The following is a 25,797-nucleotide window of genomic DNA, read 5'->3' on the forward strand; positions in this document are numbered from 1 at the left end:
TTTGAGCCTGAGGGATAGAGAGCCAAACAACAGCAATGCTCAAACAGTCCTAGACATGGTTGGGGCCATTGTCCAAAGGACCAATGTTTTGGGAGTACTAAGAGATGGCAATTGACCTCAAGCCAAAATTATTGAAACCACTGCCTCATTTCTGGAAGTTTCGTCTAGAACAGGAGCAAACCTCATCAGTAAAGGCAAACTAGTAAAAATGTTAGGTTTTGAGGGCCACAATGGGGTTTCTTTCTGTTGCAACTACTCCACTCTGCCATTTTAACATGAAAGCCATCAAGGTCAATATACAAATGAATGAGCCTGGCTGTATACCGATAAAACTTTATTCACAAAAACTGAAGACCAGTCAGATTTGGCTCATAAGTCATTGTCTGCCAACCCCTGGTCTATAATAATCCTCAGATCTAGGCTGGAAGGGTCTCAATAGATCCTGTCATTCTCTGGGAAACTTGAGGCCCAGGAAGGGCAGCAATTTGCCCAAGGTCAAAGAGCAAGCTGATGTCTCCCCACACTGACTTCTTTTGGCTTCCCCCGTGTTCTTTGACAGATCTACGAAATGGATGATTAAGCAAGTAAAGCCAGGGCCTATATGTAAGACCTGGTTCCTAGTCTGCTTTCACGAGCGAAGGGCCCGCCCTGAAGGCTAGGCCCCCTGGGCCACAGCTGCACAACCAGCTCTAGTGGAGTCTAGTGGAGTCTGGGAGTCTAGTGGAGTCTAGTGGAGTCTTTCTAAGCCATTTCTGCTTCTCCAGATGTTCTCTCAGAGGAAGGCAGCCGCCTTATGTTCTTGGCCTGACCACTAGCTCACTGTGGGGATAGGGGCAGATCACTTCTCTCTTGCCTTCAACTTCCCCAGCGTCATAAGGTGTGAGTGAACTAAATGGCCACCAAAATCCCTTCCAGCTGTAACATCCTGTGACCTTATTCCTGGCACACAGAACCAGCTGACAGGTCTGTCCTTTATTGCCAGAGAGAAAGCTTACCAGGAGTTCTTTGTCTGGTGTATCCTGAGTGGAGTTGACTCAGTTTCTTCCCTAGCATTTTCCAAATCACCCTGGCAATGCAACTGAGGCTTTTTAAAAACCCCTTTTATTTTACTTAGGATATTAACTCGTGCCTTATTAGAGGGGTGACCCTACTGTTGTTTATGAGATACTGCGCAATGCTCGCTTTCATCCCAGGAAGGCTTCCTTTTTTTTTTTTTTTTTCTTTTAACTCTCGAAAAAAAATTTTTAATACACCTTATTTTTTAGAGCAGCTCTTTGTTTTAAAGATTTTATTTATTCATGAGAGACACAGAGAGAGAGAGAGGCAGAGACGGAGAAGCAGGCTCCAAAATGAGGAGCCTGATGTGGGACTCGATCCCGGAATCCTGGGATCACAACCTGAGCCAAAGGCAGACGTTCACCTGAGCCACCCAGGTGCCCCTCTATGTAGGTTTTTGAGTGGACATGTTTTCAGCTCCTTTGGGTAAATACCAAGGAGTGTGCTTGCTGGATCATATGGTAAGAGTATGTTTAATTTTGTAAGAAACTGCCAAACTGTCTTCCCAAGTGGCTGCACCACTTTGTATTTCTCTCCAGTATGAGAGCTCCTATTACTCCATATCCTCATCAGCACTCTTTTATTTTTTATTTATTTTATTTATTTGAGAGAGAGCATGAGAGGAGAGGAAGGGCAGGGGGAGAGAGAAAAGCAGGCTCCTTGATGAGCAGGGAGCCCAAGATGGGACTCGATCCTGGGACCCTGGGATCATGACCTGAGCCAAAGACAGATGCTTAACCAGTGGAGCCACTGAGGCACCCCCTATTTATTTAATTAATTAAAAAATATTTTATTTATTTGAGAGGGAGCGAGAGAGCGCACAAGCCAGGGGAGGGAGAGTGGGAGAGGAAGAGGGAGAAGCAGGCTCCTGGTTGAGCAGGGAGCCCAATGCCATGTGGGACTCAATCTCAGGACTCCAGGATCATGACCTGAGCTGAAGGCAGATGCTTAACAGATGGAGCCACCCAGATGCCCCCTATTTTTTATTTTTTAATAAAAGTAAATTAGGCCCACAGTTATGAAAGAAAAAAAGCTTAAACAGGACAAAAGTATATGCAGTAAGAACTAAATATCCCTCCTATCCTAAACCCTGAGGACCCAGACCTCTGTTTTCTTCTCCAGAGGCAATTTCTATGGCCAATTTCTCATATATCTTTCTCCAGAGGAATTTGTGCAAATACAAACATACATTTTCGTCTGTTTGGGCGTACTCTGTCCTTTTTATCACAAAAGAGAAGATGCTCTACACATTGTACCTTGTATGTAGCTTTTTAAAAAATCAGCAACTTCTACCTATAGTTCCTTTTTTTTTTTTTTTCTAAGATTTTATCCATTTATTCATGAGACACACAGAGAGACAGAGACACAGGCAGAGGGAGAAGCAGGCTCCATGCAGGGAGCCCGACATGGGACTCGATCCCGGGGCTCCAGGATCACGCCCTGGGCTGAAGGCAGCACTAAACCCCTGGGCCACCTGGGCTGCCCATACCTATAGTTTCCTGAGAATATTAACACCTCTGGATCAGTCATTCAAATCTTTTCTGAAATCAGAGCTCAGAATCATTTCATTTGACAGAGATGGAGAAAAGGGCCAGCCAAAACAACCATTTCATTTCCCTCTGACCCAACTCCACTCCCCATTCCTACCACCTCTCTAGAGAGAGGAAAGGTGCTCCTGCACCTGCACCCTCCCTGGTCTGAGGGCACCAGCCAGTGGCGTAGAAACCATTGCAGTATAACTGTCACATCCATTGAGGTCGTCCTCTCAGAAAGCCGGGGGTGCAGTGTGCCCTCATCACTTCCTCTGAGGATCTTCACTGAGCTCATCTGCAGGGTCCCCGTACCATGACCTTCCTGTCTTCACACGTCTGTATGCCTTGTACGCTAACCCAAACAGAATACCTGGTTTCTTTGGCGGGGGCGGGGGAGGGACTTCGTGCCTGTCCCTCCCCATAAGACAGCTCTTCATGCTTCTCTAGAAAATAGGATGCTCTCTTTCGAATGGTCCTGGGAAACCCTACCTAGTGGTAGAGGCCCAGACATCAAGGTTCTGGGGGATCCTTGAGATCCAGAGATGCTAAAGATGAAACTAGGTGATTGCCGTCTCTGAGCAGACTCTTGCCCGCCAACCTCTGCCTTTACTGTCGACAAGCACTGGGCCCCAGAATTTCAGCACAGCCCATAAGCTTATGCCTCTTCCAAGGGTGGGCCATGGAGTAGCACAACCAAGGAAGAGAAAGTGCCCAGGAGGAAGGCAGGAAGTTGTTAAGGTATGTTTCTGGGTGTCATCTGTTGTCATGCTGTGCATTTTTAATCCCATTTTCCTCTCCCTCAGGCCCCAGCAGTCCTTGCCAAGGAGCTCCCTGTAAAGGTGATTCTTCCTGTGTTAGCCTGAACAGTACCTACTTTTGCCTGTGCTTCTTTGGATATTACTATAACTCCTCCACATGCAAAAAAGGTGAGTTATGAGGGATGAACCCCGAGGAGCTGCATTTCAGACCTAAAGTGGAATAGAAAATGAGAACAGTGTCAAAAGTAGCCTCCAGAATAGTAGATACAGGTAGAGGATAAGTTATAGGCAACAAAGATCAGCTAAGCAGAGAAAAATCTCCTGCTTTTATCTCAGTGGCAACTAGAAGAATCACAGGGATTAGAGATATTCCAGAAGCCAAACCAGATGTTCCTATCTCAGCACTCATAATCTCATTTCTGGGGATACACTCTAGGTAAAGGACCCCAAATATAGAAAGTTTTGTGCATAAAGATGTTTGCTGCAAACCTTTCTTTCCTTGTAAGTAATCAATAGCACGAAAGCCAAAAAATGACTATCAATGAAGATAACATATATTTCATAGGGTCTTATGCAGCCTTTAAAAATAGTAGTTATGAAAAAAATAATAATAATGGGGAGGGTGCCTGGCTGGCTCAATCACTAGAGCATGTGACTCTTGATCTCAGGGTCTTGAGTTCAAGCCCCACATTGGGCGTGGAGCCTACTTTAAAAAACAAACAAATTAATAGTTATGAAGACTAGGTAATTATTTAAAAAAATGCTTATCACATAACAATACTTAAAGAAGACTCATAGAATCATAACGATATAAACTATCCGTGGAAAAAAAGAGCTAAGAGAAATACACCAAAACAAAAATGATTGTGTTGGGTTGGGTGAGATTTGGGGGTCACATTTTTTTTTGTCTTTCCAGACTTCCTGAAATATCCTTGTATATAGAATTTAAGAATAGTCTGTCTTTTAAACAAAATGGAGGGATCCCTGGGTGGCGCAGCGGTTTGGCGCCTGCCTTTGGCCCAGGGCGCGATCCTGGAGACCCGGGATCGAATCCCACATCAGGCTCCCGGTGCATGGAGCCTGCTTCTCTCTCTGCCTGTGTCTCTGCCGCGCTCTCTCTCTGTGACTATCATAAATAAATAAAAAATTTAAAAAAAAAAAAAAAAAAAAAAAAAAAATAAACAAAATGGAAACTAACCCTCTTTACATTAAATATTATAAAAAGATTCTGTTTGCATTTCAGGAAAGGTATTCCCTGGGACAATTAAAGTAGAAGTATCAGAAGTATCTGGTTTGGGAGATGAAAATTCTCTGGCCTATCAACAACTCCATAATAAAGTTATTGAATTTGTAAGTATTTTCCAATCATTCTTCCTATACGAGGATTCTTCATTCTAACACTTTCTTGCAGCATGTAGGACTGGTATTCAGGTGGCACATGCAGGTACAGCTATCCCAGTCGCTGAAACAGTGAAAGGCACCCTTACTGGTTGGTAAATTGGTGTCCGGTCACCCAGGCCCCTCCTCTGGGACCCCTGGGCCTCCCCATGGTCCTGTACCTAAATGGGTAATACCCAGCATGGCGGGGGGCCTTCAGAAGCTTGCTCCAAGATGCCTGGGTGGCTCAGTGGTTGAGCACCTGCCTTCAGCCCAGGGCGTGATCCTGGGGTCCCGGGATCGAGTCCCACATGGGCTCCCTGCATGGAGCCTGCTTCTCCCTCTGCCTGTGTCTCTCTGTGTGTATGTGTAGGTCTCATGAATAAATAAATAAATAAAATCTTTTAAAAAAAGAAGAAGAAGAAGAAGCTTGCTCCAACCATGCCATACCCATTGATACAAAAGCTACTAGATTTTTTTTTTTTTAAGTAGCCTTGCCCAGCATGGAGCCCAACATAGGTCTCGAACTCATGACCCTGAGATGAAGACCTGAGCTGAGATCAAGAATCGGACACTTAATCAACTGAACACCCAGGCACCCCTACAGTATTTTCAAATGGACTTGGAAATATGATGTTTTAAGACAAAATGATATTCATAGAATGGAAGAGAAAAAAAAAAACTGTTTTCCTCTCTACGATCAAACTTGTATACATTTCTATAGTAGCCTGGCTTCTTTTTTTGATGTTTGGTAAAGGAACTCCATTTGAATTAATGACTGTTACTTTTCTCCCCGCCCCCCCCCCACTGTTAAAAATGTCAAAACGAACAATAGCTTTGCGTCATTTTGTTTTTTTAAAAATTTATGTATTCATGAGAGACACAGGGAGAGAGAGGGACAGAGACAACAGGCCGAGGGAGAGGTAGGCTCCATGCAGGGAGCCCGACGTGGGACTCGATCCCGGGACCCAGGGTCACACCCTGGGCCGGAGGCAGATGCTCAAGCCCTGAGCCCCCCAGGCGCCCCAGTTTCACTTCGTTTTGATTATTGCAAGTGAATGTGTCAACATGAAAAGGGACGGAAATCTGCATTCTGGAACCACAGATATTAGGTCTGAAAGTACTTAGAGAGGACATCCAGCCAATGTTTCTGAAAGTTTAGTTTTAAGGAGAAAAAAAAAACATAATAAGTCTCACTCACCTCATTTTTATTTTATTTTTATTTTATTTTATTTTATTATTATTTTTTTTTCACCTCATTTTTAAAAGGCCGACTGTTGATTTGGCTGGGTGCCTTCGGAGTCTGTCTTTCTTCTAGATAGCTCGGACATGTCAATCTTATTATTTTATTTTATTTTTATGTTTTTAAAAGATTTTATTTATTTATTCATGAGAGACACAGAGAGGCAGAGACACAGGCAGAGGGAGAAGCAAGCTCCATGCAGGGAGCCCCACGTGGGACTTGATCCCAGGACCCCGGGGTCACGACCTGGGCCGAAGGCAGGCGCTAAACCGCTGCGCCACCGGGGCTGCCCAATCTTATTATTTTAGAACAAAAATTATCAGAAGGTGTTTGAGCACATGTAAGGGGCAAATTGCTGCAATGAACCACATGATATTTATACAGATGAGGTTAGAAATGTGTTGGCGTGAAAGCTTCTAGTATCACGTTTCTCCCCTCTTTGTGTTTGTTATTAAATCTGGTTTCCTCCTCCACAGTTTGGGGGCGCATTTCGCAATCCTGATTATGGACAGACCGTAATTGATGGAGTAAGGTAAGTTTGCGGGGACCCATGGGATACTTTGGAGGCAGGTGTGGGTTCCCTCACCTCCGTGTCCTCTTGAGTTCTCTGCGCGGCACTAATGCCCTCCAGTGGCAGGTCCCAAGAAGAGGCGGTCAGTCTGAGCACGCACAGGGCTCTGCTCCCCGGGCACTCGGACCCGGCTGCATGGGCCCGGGGCCGGCTGTAGCTTGGGGTGGCAAGATGCTGTCTGTGATTGGCTCCTCGGCAACCTGTACCTCTGGCCCAGGGTATCTATCACCTGGGATCTGTTTGCTTGGTTTCGTTCCTTGGCTACAAACCGCGGCTGGTCAACCTCTAGAATGTGCATTCCAGGGGCCAGGAAGAGGATTGAACGGCTCACGGTCAGCTCTTCTCATGGGGGTGGGGAAGTGAGGGAGAGAAGAATATCCCAATCATACACCCGGCCACTGGCCACCGAAAGGCCAGGAGTGAGCTCTTGTTGCTGGAAGAACGAGCAATGAATGAGCATATCAACGCAGTGGCCAGTGTCGGATGCCACGGGGGGAGCCAAAGAGGCAGAGGATTCTCAAGAAGTTAGTGATTCGGGCTTGGCCTCCTCTGAAGCCTGTGAATACACTTGCGCTGCAGGCCAGGGAAAGAATGTTCTAAGATGAGTGGAGTTGTACAGAAAAAGCAGCCCTAATGTAGCTCTATTTTATGGTTTTACTTTGCCTCTGTCTTGATGAGCTTTGTCAAGCCCTTTGTGGAATAAGCTACGGTACACATACTTCATACCTGTGAATTCAGAGGAGATCTCCTAAAGGTGGTGAGCTTTGAGCTTGGGCAGGTGTTTTAAGGTCCCTAAAGTTTTGTTAAATCATCTGCATAACTGGGATAATCTGATTGACTTTCCTGGAACCTCAGGAGGAGTAAGTGGGGTATCATTTGAAAAACAGCCTGTACAGAGTGATTGGCACATACTTGGTTTCAACACGCGGCAGTGCCTGGCTATTCCCCTTCCCGAACAGGGACCCCTGCAAGTGTGATGGAGAGTTGGTCCCATGGGACCATTTGGTGGGGAGGGTTCCTGGACACTGTGGTGTAGGTTTCCTTTTTAAGGACGTACTGAAAGGGAGCCAGGAGCATTGAGAGGCAACCTTCTTTTTTTTTTTTTTTTTTTTAACTTTTATTTATTTATGATAGTCACAGAGAAAGAGAGAGAGAGAGGCAGAGACATAGGCAGAGGGAGAAGCAGGCTCCATGCACCGGGAGCCCGATGTGGGATTCGATCCTGGGTCTCCAGGATCGCACCCTGGGCCAAAGGCAGGCGCTAAACCGCTGCGCCACCCAGGGATCCCGAGAGGCAACCTTCTACTTGTGAGCTCAGTGTTCTGGAGACGAACCAGCTTATGCACCTGGAACCAGCTTACCAGGGCCCTGTGTCATCTAGAAAGGCATGGCTTAAGCTCTGGCCCAATGCTCTCTGCTCTGCCCCCTGAGCTCCTTCTCTACTGTACCGATGTTGGAATTGGAAGGATCCTCAGAATTTCTCAAATCTCTCTTTGGACAGAGGAGGAGGCTCAGGCTCAGGGAGGCTGTGACTAGCCCTGGGCCAGGAAAGATGGTGACAATCTTGGGTCTAGATTTCAGGCCTCTTAGCGCCAAGCCTACTGCTCTGATCATTTATGCTAAGCCGTTTTGTCATTAGATATACGGTGGTTCCATTGTTTCCCTCTTTTTTTTTTTTAATTTTTTTTTTAATTTTTTTTTATTTATGATAGTTACAGAGAGAGAGAGAGGCAGAGACACAGGCAGAGGGAGAAGCAGGCTCCATGCACCGGGAGCCCAATGTGGGATTCGATCCTGGGTCTCCAGGATCGCGCCCTGGGCCAAAGGCAGGCGCCAAACCGCTGCGCCACCCAGGGATCCCCATTGTTTCCCTTTTTTAAAAAAATATTTTTATTATTCATTCGAGATACAGAGAGGGAGAGAGAGAGACAGAGACACAGACGGAGGGAGAAACAGGCTCCATGCAGGGAGCCTGATGTGGGACTCGATCCCGGGTCTCCAGGATCAGGCCCTGGGCCGAAGGCGGTGCTAAACCGCTGAGCCACCCGGGCTGCCCTCATCGTTTCCCTTTATTATAATATCTTGCCCCCTAAATCGGAGCGTACACCTGTAGGTTCTTTGAATGAATGAACAGTGGATGGCATTTCTTTCCTAGCCCCACTGCAAAATGGTGCCACAGATTTCTGGTCATTTTTCCACCGATAAAGAATGACTTGTATCAAACACTCCTTTCTCACTGCCGTGTACTTTCCACGGCCACCTCTAAATCCTATGGTCAATGAATCATTGGAGTAAGTTTTAAATTAGAATCTGAAGCCTATTTTTTTTTGGTGGGGGGGCGGATCCCTTGTGCGGTGACTGGTCCTAAAAACAGAATTTGGTTCCAATCTTGGATTTTTTTCCTCAATTGTTCTGAAGAACTAACCTGGCTGTAAACATCTAAGTAGGTTGGCTGTTTTCAAGTTTCTGATATTTATTCCAAAGTCAAAATGGAATCTAGGAAAAAAAAAAAACAAAAAACGGGAAAAATAGATCATGAGTCCTAAAAAACATACAGTCATCGGTTGTTGAAGAGAGGAGTTTTTGAAAGTCCTTCTTCTCACCTCCACCCTCAACCCTGTCTCTTTTAGGGGTCGTATCACCCGATTCCTCTTGGACAGTTCTAATTCTCTTGGATTAGAACTTGGCACAGTGATTCTTGGGGCTTCAAACTGCAGTGCCCAGTAGAGAAGGAGACTCCTACAATGTCTTGCCCATCGCAGGCGCTCGGTGTCTGGGGATGTGACGGGGTGCTCAGCTCAGGCTCCTGCAGCCCCACCCCCCCATTACAGTGTCCCATGTGGCCACCTGCTGACCACCCCGCCCCCGGCCCTCTCGGGAAATGACCCAGACTCCGTGGGGTGGATGACTGCTCTCCCTGCAAGGGAAGAATGTACACCCCCCAGTCCCTCGAAGTACAAGTGAAGTTTCCCAGCTCAGCAAGAGGCCTCCTCCTGATTTTCTACAGAGTGTGACACGTTACTGTTCCAGACATTACCTGTTCTACTTCTGGTTAGCCTCAGGCTTCTAGCTCCTACAAAGGATTGTCCACAATTTTTCCCAATAGCTAGGGATTTCCTCTGAGCACACATCGAAGAGAGAGAGATCTCTGGGCATATCAATTTGCCCTCTGACTGCAAGCCCAGGCCCCCGTACTTGGGCCCCAGTTGTGGATATAGGACAGTGGGTCAGGACTGGAGCTGGGAGACTGGGGGGTCTGGGAGGTCTGTGGATCCTTCGGTTCAGTTCATCAAGTGACGGGTTCATTTCATTTCCAGCATCCGTCCTTCAGCGAGACTAGAGATGCGTGCTGGCGGTACTGGTGTTGAGGTAACGGTCCTAAACATCTTCGCAGAAACGACAAAAGAAAATGAGGGGACCGTGCTTAAATTAGTTACAAAAGCGATTGAAAACAACACAAACAACATTCTAGGATATTCTAGTAAGCATTCAATATTTTCATTCAAAGTTTGCTTGCGGGCTGACCTTTCTGTAAACATTTCCATTCCCTGGGAGAAGGAGGCAGGAAAAGCAGGACAATTGAATCCATAGGATGAGCCCAGTTCCTGATAACCACTCTTTCTTCCTCCCTCTTCTCCCTTGCTTGCTTCTGCTCCTTTCCAACCAGCCCCCCATGTCATCCACTGACCACTTTGCTTCTCTCTTTGGACAGTAGTCATGGGCCAGTGGTCTCTGGACAGGAAAAGCTGAAAAAGGGAGAGACAAGGAGGCCTCATACCAAACTGTAGCTTCCAAATGATCACAGAAAGCCTTACTGACCCTGATTCCCCATTAGGCTGACCTCCAAGCTCCCAGCACGACTGAAACAATTCCCTTTTGCTGTGTTTCAAACCACCCCCAAGCTTAGCGGCCTGGAACAACAACCATTTATTCATCACAGTGCCACAATGTCCCTCCCTGCCTCTCTTGCCCTTCTCTTTGGTCATGCTGAGCCTCCTCCTTGAATGTAGATGCTCTGGGATAAAACACTTGACATTCTCTCGGAAAAGATGGCAGCTCCTCTGCCCTGTACCCTCTCCTTGGGCTGCCGCCCTCTTAGCAATGTCCATTCAACTCTTCTCCATCTGAATAGCATCTCCCAGCTGTAGAGACTGGAGAAAACTAGTTGTGTTTCTCTCGTGCCACCTATTTACGTGATGGCAGCCAGGTCTGGCATTTCTGTGGGCCTCGAGCGCAAAACACACACACACACACACACACACACACACACACACACACACAGCCCTCCGTTCGTTTGCCCATCTTTCCATTTTACCTGTTTGCTCTTTGTTGTTGGTTTTTCGTTTGTTTGTTATTTGGGGTTTGATTTGTGGCAAGCCTGAGCTCATTTGGGGCTCAAGACTTTCTCTGTCACATTTTTAATATTCTGTCTTTGGTTATGGGACCTTCTTTCCATGTTTTATTTATAAATCTCATCTGGGAATTTCCTGTGCAAACCATACCAGTTTCTTAAGTTACCTGACCCTTTAAAGATTTTATTTATTTATTCATGAGACAGAGAGAGGCAGAGACACAGGCAGAGGGAGAAGCAGGCTCCATGCAGGGAGCCCGACGTGGGACTCGATTCCGGGTCTCCAGGATCATGCCCGGGCCAAAGGCAGGCGCTAAACTGCTGAGCCACTCAGGGATCCCCTCTCCCATTTTTAAAATTTTTTATTTATTTATTTATTTATTTATTTGTTTGTTTGTTTGTTTATTTATTATTTATTTATTTTCCCTTTAAAAAAAAACAGTTCATTGGATCATTAGCAGTTGCACTGTTAGAATTATGTTTCTAGAGATTATGTTCTTGAACTATTTTCATCTGCCAGAGTCTCATGCCACCAAATGACACCTTTCCCTTTCTGAACATTTCAGCTTACTCTCTCAAAGTCCTACTCTTGTCTCGCCTGTCACTTGGTGGTTGTCTTCCAAGGGACCCGTCACTTCTGTCTGCCTGTCAGGTTCTCCGTGGGATCAGGATTTGGTCCAGAATAGCAGTTCATGTAGTCAGAACCTCTACCTTAAGGCAACACATGACCTTGTCTTGTCTTTTGGCTCGATGAGACTTCTAGCAAGTGTGAAGAAGCTGAGGGTCTCTGTCAACACGGAGACTGACCACTCAGGTGGTCGCTAGTTGAAAATAACCAGTGCGTTCTTCAAGATAAAACTGGGGTCTCAAAAAAAAAAAAAAAAAACTGGGGTCTCCTGTACAGTTCTCTCACTTCGGCTCTCCTTCATAATGCCCTTGGCCCTGAGCTCTGGCCTAAGTGAAACCATTTGGCCTCAACCCAGAGAATTGCTCTTTTTTGACAAGTTCTCCTGCCATCGCTCCACGCTGAGATCAGGCGTGTGGTCTTAGATACATTAACAAATGACCAAATGATGCCAGCTAGAGATGGCCACAGAGCATGAAACACCCAGCAAATGGAAGCGAGAGGAAAACACCTTTTCTTGCTCTCCAGCTTCTGCAAAGACAGATTCCCTCTTCTGTGTTAAAAGTTGTCGAATTGCTTTCCTGGACTTTTAGTTGGAGGCATTTTCAAATGGCAGATGATGAAGGAAGGTTGGTTACAGGTGTGGGTTGTTTAGAAGAGAGTAACCGCGTATCTGTTTCACTTGCTCCTACTCTTGCCCCCTAATCTATTTCCAGATTCATCTTTTTATTCCTTATGCCTTGCAGCCTGTCTCCAGACTAATACTCTTAAAAGGCTGCTTTCTCTGTTTTCATGCTTCTGCTCAAAATCTACTAGTGGATCCTCAGGCTTGAAGGATGAAAGTCAACATTCTTAGCCTGGTATTCAAACTCTGCTGTACCTGTGAATGAACAAAAGCACGATTATTGGTTGAGGTTCCTGTAGTTGGCACTTGCATTGACATTAACGTATTCAATTCTCACAACAATTGTGTGAAACAAGAATTATTAGCCCCATTTTATAGACAAAGGAAACTTGGATCCACCAAAAATCAAATGATTGAACCGACAGCTCATAGCCAATAAATGGCAGGGCCAAGATTTCTCAAACCTCTCCCGCCTCACCACACCACCTCTCCCCTGCCCAAGGACAATTTCACTACTCACTGACAAGAGTCCTTTGCTTCTTTTCATGCCTGGTTTACACCACTTGACAGACTTCACCTCTCCTTTGACTGTTCAAAACTTACCTAATCCTTCAAGTCCTAGCCTACCTCCTGTCTCCTCCATGGTGTTATCTTTAGCTAGTGGAGCCCCTGAATTCCCATTGTACTTAAAGTCTGGACTGTGAGTTGATCAGTGTGACTCTCTGTGGGCTCAGACATGTAACCCTACAAAGATGGGGCCCGCAAGTTATATAGCTACTGTGTCCCTTATAGAACCCAGCATAGAACTAAGTGAAAAAGAAATCTTGCCCTTAAACATAATTGCACTACATTGGACTGAATTAATCTGAATCGAATTAATATAAGGAAATGGTCATGGAAGGGAAAATTAGGGAGTTGGATTTCATTATTCCAGATTTTCCTCTGTTAATTCCCTAAACAGGGACACCTGGGTGGCTCAGCAGTTGAGGGTCTGCCTTTGGCTCAGGGCATCACCCCAGGCCTGGGGATCAAGTCCCACATCAGGCTCCCTGCAAGAAGTCTGCTTCTCCTCTGCCTATGTTTCTGCTTTTCTCTGTGTCTCTCATGAATAAATCTCAAAAAAAAAAAAAAAACACAAAAACCTAACATATAGAAAGGCAAGTGTTATAACAATGGAGTGGAGTGCTTTCACAAGTTACTTTATCCATTTTGTTTTGCTGACTATATTTTTTAATTGTTTGTGCCTCTCAGATCAATCTTTGTGTGATTATTTCAATTGTGAAAAGGAAAATGCCCAGGACAAGTGTGACAATGGTTTGCTGTGTAAATGCAAGCCAGGGTTTGAAAGACCTAACCCACAGATCCCTATGTGTCTTGGTGAGTGTTCCATTTGCTTATAAATGTTCTATATACATCCTCTCCTTTTAGCATTTGCAAAATACAAGCTCTACTGCTTGTTTGCATGTGCATTCCAGAGTCTGAGGAGTGTGGATTTGGGCTTTAGACACACTGGCCTGGACTGAAGCCTTGGCTATGAGCTGGTGAGGCGGCCCATGGGCAGCTTCCCAGGGAGCCCATTATATGCACAGCCAGGGAGCACCTCACTTTACCCAGAGAAAACAATATTTAAACGCTGTGCTCTGTGACCTATCACTTTGGGGTTGAAGAGATTGTTTCTGATAATTACTCCCAAATTCTCTTTCGAAGCTTCTGCTCCAACGTGTCCTGACACCTGCAATGCAAACAACAATAGGCAATGCTTAGTGAACAAGGACAACACGGGCGTTGAATGCGTGTGCCTGTCAGGCTACAAGGAAGATGATCATGGGATCTGTCAAAAGTAAGAGAAATCACTCCTTTTTAATCTTACCACAACTGGAGCTAGCCAGAAAAGGATAGAACTTATAGACATATGAACGGATTTAGGGCCGGGATGTCGGAATGCTGCCATAGGTTGGTAGGTGTGAGAGCACCATCGTATCATCGTCAGCAGCATCAGCAGTTGTTGAACATTCCCTGTGTGCTGGAAACCGTGCTAAGTAATACGTGTCACCTGACAACACTGTCAGAAATGAAGTCCTTCCCCATAGCAGAGAATGTAAATAATAAGCTCACAGGGCAGCAAAAAAGTGGCAGAGCCACGTGGTCTTGCAGCTGAGGGGGCCCCACAATGCTCCATGCCTCTGGGGTTCAGCTTAGCTTGAATAGCTGCATCTTCCTGAAGCTCAGAGGATGGAGTGTTCAGTCAGTGGGAAATGGGGCCCCCTGGAATTGTGTCCCCGCTCAGCCCTCCAGAGCTCCATGGAGGGTGCTCCCCTGGAGAACATGAGCATAAGGAAGAAAGGAGGACGAGGAGAAGGAGAAGAAGGGGCGGGTAGAAAGAAAGGAAGAAGGAGAGGAAGGCGTGGCGGTTGGGCGGGCTCTGGCGTGCTCCCCACAGAGACTCTGTACTACGGTTTCCATTTTCCATTATTGTATTTTAGGTGTGGATTTGGCTACGGTGGAGTCAACTGTGAAGACCGTGAGTACACAATTTCCTTTTTTTTTTTTTTTTTAAGTTTTGCTTTGTTATCAAGTTTCTGAGAAATATGGAACACATTCACAATTCAGCCCAGGACTCCAGAGTCTCTGGCTCCCTTCATAAAGAGCGAAAAAACCTGAAAAAACCTGCCTGCCGTTTGTGTTCTGGGTCCTGGCATCCCATGCCTGCCCTTAGGCCATGGGCAGCAGCACCTCTGTTATAGAAAACAGCAGAAGCCAGCCCAAGGGGAGGGCTCTGGACTCGGCCAGACCAGAGGGGGGCATCCTAACATTCTATTCATTGTCTACATTGGCTTAAATACGGGTTTGCTGTTACTACAAAGATAAAACCAGTATATCCCAAAAATGTTCATGGTCGTGGGAGAGCAAAACTAAAAACCATTTAAATATGGAATCTTTCTGTCCCAGAGCTATTTACTAGCTTGTATGTGTTGTTTGCAAGTCCAGGTGCTTCATTCTCTCCCACGCCCCACCCCCACCGGATTGGGACAATATTAACATATATTTTTGATGATATTATATTTTATTTATTTATTATTATTTTTAAAAAGATTTTTATTTATTTATTCATGAGAGACACAGAGAGAGGCAGAGACACAGGCAGAGGGAGAAGCAGGCTCCATGCAGGGAGCCTGACGTGGGACTTGATCCTGGGTCTCCAGGATCAGGCCCTGGGCTAAAGGCGGCACTAAACCGCTGAGCCACTGGGCTGCCCTGATATTATATTTTAAATTTTACGTAATGAACTAAAGACTGGTGATCCAAGATGAAGGAAACATTACTGTTGGCCTCCCAGCCAGCCACAAAGTTAGTGATAAAAAATGCTCTGAATTTCTACCGAATTTTGCTGCAAAGCTGGATTTGTTAAGTCTTTTATTCCTTCCGGGCTTTCAGCATCCACACCTACAAAGTGAGAGGTTCGGACCAAATGGCCTTTGTGGTCTTCCCCAGACGCGGCCTATGCCCCCATGAATTGAAGCTGGAGGTGGCCTGTGTTGGCAGTCACGAAGCAGAAAGAGGCAGGGCTCTAGAGCAGCTCTGTCCAATAGAAATGTGATGTGAGCTTCATATTTAATTTCCAGTTTAAAAAAATTTTTTTTAAGATTTTATTTATTTACTCATGAGAGACACAGAGAGAGAGAGAGGCAGAGACACAGGCAGAGGGAGAAGCAGGCTCCACGCAGGGAGCCCGACGTGGGACTCGATCTTGGGATTCCAGGATCACGCCCTGGGCCCAAGGCAGGTGCTCAACCACTGAGCCACCCAGGCGTCCCCAGTTTTAAAAATTATTATTTTTTTCTCTTTTTTTTTTTCAGTTTTAAAAATTCTAAGTGAACTTCTTAGAAATAAGTGACCTTGATTTCAATTTTAATTTTTTGATTTTTATTTCGCTTAACATATCACACGTGTTTTTCGCCACGTAATCGATATAAGAAGTTATTCGTGAGACATTTTCCTTTTTTCCCTTCCGTACCGTGTGTGTGAGATCTGCCGTGGGTGCTCTACTCACAGGCCACCTCACAGCCACGTTGTCGTGCAGCAGACGTGGAGGAGGAGAGTGGGTAGCCATGGGCTCTCCCCTCGCGGACTCTCTTAAGCCCCTGTTAAGGGATCCCTGGGTGGCACAGCGGTTAAGCGCCTGCCTTTGGCCCAGGGCGTGATCCTGGAGACCCGGGATCGAATCCCACGTCAGGCTCCTGGTGCATGGAGCCTGCTTCTCCCTCTGCCTACGTCTCTGCCTCTCTCTGTGTGTGTGACTATCATAAATAAATAAAAATTAAAAAAAAAAAAAAAAAAAGCCCCTGTTAAGTGACAAATTTCACTCCAGCCTAGTTCCCTTCCTTATCAGCAAGGCATGGTGGGGGGCAAAGGCCACAGAAGTCAGGAAGGGACGCGCCCCTCGATGGAGATCGCACCTCCCCCGGAGTCCAGGAAGGCCCTGCCCGACCGCAGCCTCCTCTGTGTCTATGGCCTTCTCTCATGGGGCGAGGCAGCCTCAGCTGATTGGGTTCTACAGACACAGTTGTGGGGTGGCACTGTAGGGGCTGAGCCACCCTCTCACCCAGCCTGTCACCCAAGCTGGCCCCGGTGGGCTTGGGGCCCAGAGCCCAACTGTCTTCTTCACCATCGTAAACCAGTGGGGGCCCACGAACCTGAGCAGTAGACTGTGGGGCTGCTTGTGGGAGGCTGTTCATACCCTTGGCTTTTCCTTTACAGAATTTCAGCTGATCCTCACTATCGTGGGCAGCATTGGCGGCGCCCTCATTCTCGGCCTGGTGATCGCATTGATCTGCTTGACAAGGTACGGGGTGGACACGTCCCGTTCTCAGGGCACAGCAGCACCAGGGGCTCTAACCACAGCCAGCCGTGCTGGGGCAAGAGAGGGGACATAAGGCGAGCCTTCTCCAATACTATTGGCTTTTTTCCTTAACCTTAATTTGCTTTGGCTTCTATAAGCCATAGATGATTACTGAAGAAAACAGAGAAATGTGTAAAGGGGCACAATTAAAAAATCACTCCCAAAACTTCCCACCCCGAGCCAATGAACATTCTGGCATATATCTTTCCAGATATTTTTTTCTTTTAAATGATATTATAGACATAATTTTGTATCCTTTGTGTGGAGTTGTTTTTTTGTTTTTTTTTTTTTGTTTTTTTTTTTTTTGTGAGAGAGAGAGAACATGTGCAGGGGGCTGGGGCGGTTGGTGGAGAGGGGCAGAGGTAGAAAATCCCAAGAGCACAGAGCCTGACTTGGGGCTCGATCTCATGACCCTGAGATCTTGACTTAAGCTGAAACTAAGAGTCAGATGCTTAACCAACTAAGCCATTCAGGTGCCCTACCCTTTGTGTTAAAAAATACATATTTCTAGGGTTTCTTTTATTATTATTTACTTACTTGAGAGAAAGAGCAGAAGCAGGAGGAGGGGCAGAGGGAGAAGGAGAAGCAGACTCCAAGCTGAGCAGGGAGCCCGACATGGGGCTGGATCCCAGGACCCCAGGATCATGACCTGAGCCGAACCCAGATGCTTAACCGACTGAGTCACCCAGACGTCCCCCCCACCTTTTAAAATATATTTGTGAAGGTTTCTTTTTGCTTAACACCGTAATGTGACATAGCAATCGTTTTCTGATGTCACTGAAAAACTCTGTTAGCAGTTTTCCATCCCACTGATGTTGTCAAGGGTCACTGGACAAGGCCCTGCCGGCCCAGGAGCCCGCGGCAGTGGGCCCAGCACCAGTGTCAGCTGAGCCCCGTGACTTGTTCTCTCCGCCAAGCCATGGTGCAGCCTGGTGTCTTAAGCACTCTTCCTAAGAACTTGAGTGGAGTCCTTCTGTTTATTTAACAAATATTTAGATAAAAGTTCCCTCCATCAACAGGGACAGGGAACACTGTTACCTCTAAGCTATCCGAAACGTGCCAGGTGGGGATGCACTTTGGTCCAAACAAGCTGCTTGTTGGTAACATTTCACTCCTATTTTTTTAAAAAAAGATTTTATTTATTTATTCATGAGAGACACAGAGAGAGAGAGAGGCAGAGACACAGGCAGAGGGAGAAGCAGGCTCCATGCAGAGAGCCTGACGTGGGACTCCATCCCGGGTCTCCTGGATCAGGCCCTGGGCTGAAGGCGGCGCTAAACCGCTGACCCACCAGGGCTGCCCTTCACTCCTATCTTTATGTTTTGGCAAAATAGGTATTTTCGCACTATAATGTGAGCAGATAAATAGATTTTGCTTCTTCTTTTTTCTTTTATTCCAGTTTGATATTAACTCTTACTCAAAGCCTGAATTAATAAGGATGCAAAGCTGAGAGCTGGAATGTGAGCTTCCCTTTTCTAGGAAGAGGGCCAGAACATTCTGTTCTGGAGCAAGGCTGTCTGCTCCTCTCCCAGGAGGATTGCATCACTGTCTTGGGTCCCCAGCATCCTCGGGGGCTGCTCGTGGGGCCTTGTGACCCCCCTCCCCCCCACAGCTATGCATCTCAGCTCCTCCGTGCCGCAGAGCCCCTTTGCCCCCAGTGCAGCCTAGGTTCATGATTCTGGGGAAAACACATCAAGGATTAGAATTTCCTGCACATTTCAAAGGGAATGAAGCTTCTTGCCTCCGGTCCTCAGTGAGGCAGGAATGCCCTCAAAGGGCGGGACCTCTGCTGCAGGCCGGGCTGGCCACCAGGTGTACAGGGTGGACGGGTCCTCCCTGATGACATTTCCGGCAGGTGCCGCTCATTCTGGGAGTGCCCTGGGGGCATCAGAGATGCGGCCTCTCCACTCCCTACTGGGGGGGGCGGGGTCAGTGCAGGCACTGCAGGGGCAGGTCTGTGGGCTGGAAGGAAGGGTCGCAGGTGCCTTCCTCACCACCAAGTGCTTCCCTTTGGCTTTGAATGCTTGCCCCTTGAGGGGCTACAGCAGAACCTGCAACATACTTTTTCTCCTTGTAAGACCTTCCTACCTTGAACTGGTTTTATTGACCAAGGTGCTTCTGTAGACGTTGACTTTGTTTGAGTCAAAAATCATTATATCGGGCGCCGGGGTGGCTCAGTCTGTTAAGCGTCTGCCTTCTGCTCAGGTCATGATCCCGGGGTCCCGGGATAGAGCCTCCTCCCGGGCTCCCTGCCAGTGGGGAGCCTGCTTCTCCCTCTCCCTCTGCCTGCCGCTCCCCTTGCTTGTGCTCCTCGTGCTCTCTGTCAAATAGATAAAAGTCTTTAAAAAACAAAAATCATTGTGTCACATATCTTTTCTCCTTAACTTCTATGATTATTTCCATATGTAATTCAAAAGCACACTTAAGAAAAGTGATATTATTAGCAAAATTTGCATGAGACCAAGGGAATTGGGTGGCAATGTTGGATCAGTGTTTACGTTCTAGTTTTAATGGGTAGAGAGAGCTTCTAGGAGACTAGAATATATATAGTGTGTATATATATATGTATGTATAGTATATATACACATAAATAAATAATATAGCGAATCTATAATGAACGAAGTAGTGAAGTATCGTGAGTAGCAGGGCATCAGGTCTAAGAACTTATTCTTAATGGTTCAAAAACATTAACAATTGGGGAATCTGGGTGAGGGACATATGAAACCCTGTGTAATTTTTGGTTTGTACCAAAATGATGTATATGCAATATACAAATATATGTAAATCCGAAATTCTCTCAAAGTTTGAAAACATTTTTATTTTTTTATTTTATTTATTTTTTGAAAACATTTTTTTTTTAAACATTTTTAAGAAAAGAATATCAACGTTTGCTTCGAGGAACTTTCTGCCATCGTCTGATCCTAAATCTCCTTACCATTTATAGGTCAAAGAACAAAGACAAGTATATTGAAGAACAGAACTTGATTGAGAACGACTTTCAGAATCTGCGACTACAGCAGACGACAGGCTTCAGCAATCTAGTAGCAGATGGGAGCATCTTCCCTAAAGTCAGGGCCAATATCTCCGGTCAGCCACAGAATCCCTACGCAAACCACAGAAGCATGCCCCGTCCCGACTACTAGGTGAGTCAGTGGTCTTTGGAGTGAAATATCCTGGCGGCAGCCTTTTTGGTTTCTGTTTTCCAATAAAAAGAGAAAGATTAGAGGATGCTCCCTCCTGTTGTTTTGGTTTTGGTTTTGGTTTTTTGCTCCCTCCTATTGTTAAATGCCCACCACTTGGTCCCTAACACTGACCATCTATGTGACTTTAGACGCATCACTTCATTTCCCTGGCCTTCTGTTTCCTCAGCTATAAAAAGAAAATCAGTTGAGATGCCCTTAAGGTCCCTTTACATTATGAACTTGTATGGATATGACTCTAGTCGTCGTGATGGCAATTCCCAGGCTGTTTGAGGACCTAGGACCGAGGTCAGGCCTGGGAAGAAGTGCTGGAAGTAAACATGGTTCTGTCCCTTCCTTCCAGGCTGCCCACGTCAAGGCAAATCTCTCCCCCCGCCCACCCCACCCCACCCCACCCCACCCCCACCCCCACCCCCACCCCCCCAGACCTCAAGGCATAACCTGATCAGTTTCTATGGAGATAAAGCAAGTTAGGCTAGGGCTATTTTATTTCCCTTGGGAAGACTTTCAAGGAGCATGGCCTATATTCATTAGATTTGTATTGGGGATCGTGCTGCCGTTGCTTGGTGTGGGCTGAATGAATCTTTAAGAAGCAGCTTTGAGGGGGATTCCTGGGTGGCACAGCAGTTTGGCAGGCGCCAAACCACTGAGCCACCCAGGGATCCCCATCCAGCATAATCTCTAGAGAGAAACCCTTAGAGGTAGAGTGAACACGGGATTTAGAGCCAGACCCAGGTTTGAAGTCTTGCCCTTTCTGGTGCTCGTGTTAGCTGTGTGATCTTTGACAACTTCCTTGACCTCTCTGGGTTCGTTTTCTCATCTGTGAAATGGACAAAACAAAGCCTACCTGGTAGGATGAAAACTAAATAAGCTAATAATGGGGAGAGAACCTAGAGCAGTGACTGTTCTAATCTGAAAAACAGTGTTCAAATAGTTCAAATAATGTTATTTGAAGTAATGTCCGTAATCCTTTAATTTTTCTCCTGTATTTCTTTTGCACTGCTTCTAAGAGGTGTTTTTTTTTCCTGCCCCCCTCCTCTCTTTCTCTCTTTTTTCGTCTAGAATGGTAAAAATTGGGGCCTATCCATGGCCCTCAACCCAATGTATGAACTTTCCTTTTGAGTGTTTAAAAGACTAATGGAGAAGTGAGCAGCCGGGAAGATCTGGCCTTTGGTATTCATCTGCCACCCAGCACCCAGCCTCTCTGGATGGAAGTTGTGACTACTTGCAATGCATGCAGCTTGTTTGCTAAGTACCTACGGAATTAAATGCACATAGATGCTATAAGCACTTGTAAGACAGTTGATTTTGTCCAATCAGTACAATGGTTAGGTATTTGGTGGTTTTTTTTTTTTTTTTTTTTTTTTTTTTTGGTCCTGGCAGGGCAACAATAACCACTCCCAATCTAGAGGAAAGCCCCCCAAGATTGTGGACGCCTGGGAGAATGTTGCTTTGAGCTGATAGCCTACAGATCCACGACCTCATTCTGAGACTCTTCCGCATCAGCTGTGTAGGCCCCAGGGCATGGAAAGAAATACCATCTTGTAAGGTTCTCAGGTTAATTCTTGACCAAGTTAAAATAGGATGCTCCTTCTGTCCAGAGTAGGCATTTCATCACGCTTGCCCTGGGTGCCTCACACCAAGGAGACAGAAAAAAACACGTCCCTCAGCTTTTTGGGGAGAAGTGACCAGGAACGCAGGATCTTTTTGATGTGCCTTCGAAGGCCCAGACTAGAACTGTCCACCATGAAGTACGTTCTAGAGTTTTTGAAATGCCAGTAGGTTGGTGGAGGTAGGGAGAAAAAAACGGTAAAACCAAGAGTGAGAGGAATAGAGGCCGAAGGAAGGTAGGCAGGAGGAGGAGCGCAGGAGAATGCACGCTGCATCCACCCTCGTCCCTGGATCCCCTCCTCCAGGAGCCAACAGACCTTTCCTCCAATTCATGTTCTGCCCACAAGCTGGAGCCTAAGGAAGTGTGAAGCTGAAACCCCAGGAGCCAGAGCTGGAAGGCACTTTGAAGCTGCAGATTCTGTTTGGTGGATGGTGAAAGAGGGAGCCTGGGTCCTGGATCCAGATGCCCAGCCTCCTTGTGATGCAGATTCCAGCGACCTCATGGAGGACTCCGCTCTCCCTGTGGCGCTGCACACGCAGCCACCTCCCGCACGCGCCTTCTGTTGTGTTAATAGGGCCCTTGTTTGTGTCTCCTATCTGGTCCCCTTGCAAGTTATTTTTATTTGTTGTTACTATTATTTGTTCTTGACTATTAACTAACTATAAGAGGTAACAAATAAAGTGTCTTTGGTAGGTGGTGTCCTTCCTTGTGTTTGGGGCCTTGGGTGATGCACATAGCAGGGAGTCTTTCTTTCTTTTTATTTAAGAAATTTTTTTTTTAATTTGAAAGATTTATCCTTTTTTTTTTTTTTTAAGAGGCAGGGAGAGGCAGAGGGAGAGAGAGAGAATCTCAAGCAGACTCCCCCCCCCCCCCCCCCCCCGGCACAGCCCTGACATAGGGCTCGGAACCCGATATAGGGCTCACTCTCACGGCCCTGAAACCATGACCTGAGCCAAAATCAAGAGTCAGACACTCAACCTGTTGAGTCACCCAGACTCCCTTAGTCTCTCTCTTTCTTTCTTTTCTTTTCTTTTTTCTTTCTTTCTTTCTTTCTTTCTTTCTTTCTTTCTTTCTTTCTTTCTTTCTATGATTGTATATATTTATTCATGGGAGACACAGAGAGAGGCAGAGACAGGCAGAGGGAGAAGCAGGCTCCTTGTGGGGAACCTGATGTGAGACTTCATCCCAGCACCCTGGGATCATGACCTGAGCAAAAAGCAGATGCTCGACTACTGAGCCACCCAGGTGCCCCGCCCAGTCTCACTTTCAATAGCAAACATAACACGTGGCAAACCAGATTGAGTGATATCTGCAGTCCTCATTAGGGGCTGTTAGATCATCCAGGGTAATTTTTAAATCATGTAATAGATCTTTTTGGCTGCTTCCCCAAACATTTTGGGTGGGACCAATCTGACCCCCAGCTCCCAGGATGGATCTTGCTTGGCCCAACCCAATCGGTGGAACCCCAACCCCCCTGCCAGTGATTGATTCAGTGACCACGTGGCATAAATGAATGCAATTAAGATAAAGCCTAGATTGCATTTATTTATTCATTTTTAAAAGATTTTATTTATTTCCTTGAAAGAGAGAGAGCATGAGCAGGGTGAGGGGCAGAGGGAGAAGCAGACTCCCCACCGAGCAGGGACCCTGATGTGGGACTCCATCCCGGGACTCCAGGATCATGACCAGAGCTGAAGGCAGATGCTCAACTGCTGAGCCATCCAGGCGCCCCTAAAGCCTAAATTTCAGTAGGATGCTTGGAGAAAGAGAAATTCTTTGTTCACTTAGCAAAGTGGGCTTAGGGATGTGAGGTCTCAGACTGCTTGGTTTTTCCTGAGCTGACAGGTAGAGGAGGGCAGAGCTAAGAGAACCATGGAAAAATGGAGCAGGAACTCCGATCAGACCATGCCTGAAGCATTGGACTTTACTGTTGGTCCACTGTGAGTAGTTATTTCTATTTTTGGAGCTGAAAGCATCCTCACTGACACCATTTGTGTTTACTCTTGCCTTCTCAAGGCTAGGGGGTAAATGGGATAAAAGAAACGCCCTTTTGAGCTACTAATACCTGTAAAGAAAAAAAAAAAAATACCGGGCAGCCTGGGTGGCTCAGCGGTCTAGCACCTGCCTTCGACCCAGGTCCTGATCCTGGAGACCAGGGATCGAGTCCCACGTCGGGCTCCCTGCATGGAGCCTGCTTCTCCCTCTGCCTGTGTCTCTGCCTCTCTCTCTCTCTCTCTGTGTCTCTCATGAATAAATTTTAATAAAATCTTAAAAAAAAAAAAAACCACCTGTAAAGACACTAGCCATTAATCAGCAAACAGCAGCAGATTTAATGTAGATGTAACTTAAAATTGGTTAACCTTGTGATGTGTCCTCACAGACTATCTCTTACTTGCATGTTACCTCCTTTACGCCTGAAGACGATTCTGGATTCATTTTAGAAGTAGGCTGTTTGAACCTCTTCTAGAGAGTCCCACCATCCTTGTGGCCTGCTGCACCACAGCATGCCGGTTTCCACCACTTCTCGAATGTCCTGGGCCATATAAACTCCAGGCTTCATGAACCAGAGGATCATCCATTTTTAGAGACTTTCATTGCTACTGTTTAAATAAGAAGAATGCCATAAATATGCATATTTGTAATGTTTTTGAAAATGGCTTTCACATTCAAACTTCCAATTCTTGCATAATATGACCCACAATTCATTTGTTTCTGCTCACTGGGAACTTTGCAGAAGTCTTCCAGGCTGATTGTCCTGGAACCTTGGAGGGCGGTCGGAATGAACTTCCCGCGATGCGAATCTGATCACCACGCTCCCTTTTATGACTTTCAGGGGTTCTCCACTGAGAGGATAAAGTTCACAGAACTGAAGCAGACTCCTGTGGCTCATCACCCCTGGTCACCGGGCTGCTGTCACCAACCAGTCCAGCTCTGACTACTTCGCCCCTCGCACTGCTCCACCCCCCAGCAGGAACACTGGTCACACCTGCTGCTCCGCAAACACACCTCCTCTTCGTACCTCCATTTGTCCACTCATGCTGTTCCCTGCACTGGGAATGCCCTTTTCCTAAAATCTTTTTTTTAAAAAGGGAGGGGGTGCCTGGGTGACTTGATTAAGCATCTTCCTTTGGCTCAGGTCATGATCCTGGGGTCCTGAGATCCAGCCCCACATTGCGGGGGGGGGGGGGTTTGCAAGGCAGGGAGTCTGTTTCTCTCTCCCTCTGCCCCTAGCCCTCTCTGCTCCCGCTCTCCCTCTCCCTCTCTCTCAAATAGATAAGTAAATAAAATATATTTCTTAAAAAGGCCCTGTTCCTTCAACCATCTAATAATCACCTCCATCTGTCTTGATCAACTAAACTATCATCCCCTCTGACCAGCTTTCCCTAATGCTCTCCCTCCCCCCACAGCACTCCTCAGCAGGGACATGCCTCCTTCACATCCCACAGGCATCCCGGGCATCCCGAGGCCACTTCCCCCAGGAAAGCAGGTGCACGGTGAGTCTGTGTTTTCTTCTCCCCAGCACAAGGCCCGGCGTGGAATATTAAATGATTGCAGAACAGCAATGTAAAACGGACTCTCCCAGCTTGGTCTGGAAGAGTCTGGTTCATCACGTGGTAAGGGCTTCCCGAGCCCATCGAACCTTGTCAGTGTCTACACTTCAAATATGTACAGTTTATGGTGTGTCAGTTATAGCTCAACAAAGCCATATTTGTAGGTGAGGGGCGGTCCCTCGCACAGGGGCCCCTCCAACCTGGACAGAGGCATCCTCCCATCACAGCCCTAAGGCAGGAGGGGAACGTGTCCGTGTTATTCTGCTGGTCTCTCCCTAGACTGAAGGTTCTGAGGTCAGCCCTGGGGGCAAGGCCCTGCCAACAGCAGGGCTCAGCTGTCCATTGGAGTCGCCTGACAGGGTTTAAAACTCTGGTGCCTGGGCCCCATCACAGAGC

At 46.6% G+C, this 25,797-nt stretch overlaps 1 protein-coding gene across 2 annotated transcripts in view; it reads left to right on the forward strand.

Annotated features, from left to right (window-relative positions):
- MUC13 (mucin 13, cell surface associated) overlaps positions 1-25,153 on the forward strand; it is a 34,248-nt gene extending 9,095 nt beyond the window's left edge. The window contains exons 4-13 of one of the 2 annotated variants that reach the window (XM_072811567.1): positions 3,392-3,514; positions 4,590-4,696; positions 6,443-6,498; positions 9,855-10,018; positions 13,390-13,515; positions 13,846-13,978; positions 14,622-14,659; positions 16,897-16,981; positions 19,983-20,181; positions 24,684-25,153. In XM_072811567.1, coding sequence (XP_072667668.1) covers positions 3,392-3,514; positions 4,590-4,696; positions 6,443-6,498; positions 9,855-10,018; positions 13,390-13,515; positions 13,846-13,978; positions 14,622-14,659; positions 16,897-16,981; positions 19,983-20,181 — 1,031 coding nt within the window. In that variant the 3' untranslated portion in view covers positions 24,684-25,153. Of the gene's footprint in view, positions 1-3,391; positions 3,515-4,589; positions 4,697-6,442; positions 6,499-9,854; positions 10,019-13,389; positions 13,516-13,845; positions 13,979-14,621; positions 14,660-16,896; positions 16,982-19,982; positions 20,182-21,300; positions 22,543-24,683 lie in introns of those variants that run through there. The other variant, XM_072811566.1, reaches the window with a different exon arrangement.
- The last annotated feature ends 644 nt before the right edge of the window (positions 25,154-25,797 follow it).

Source organism: Canis lupus, chromosome 35 (assembly GCF_048164855.1).
Source record: "Canis lupus baileyi chromosome 35, mCanLup2.hap1, whole genome shotgun sequence".
NCBI lineage: Eukaryota > Metazoa > Chordata > Mammalia > Carnivora > Canidae > Canis > Canis lupus.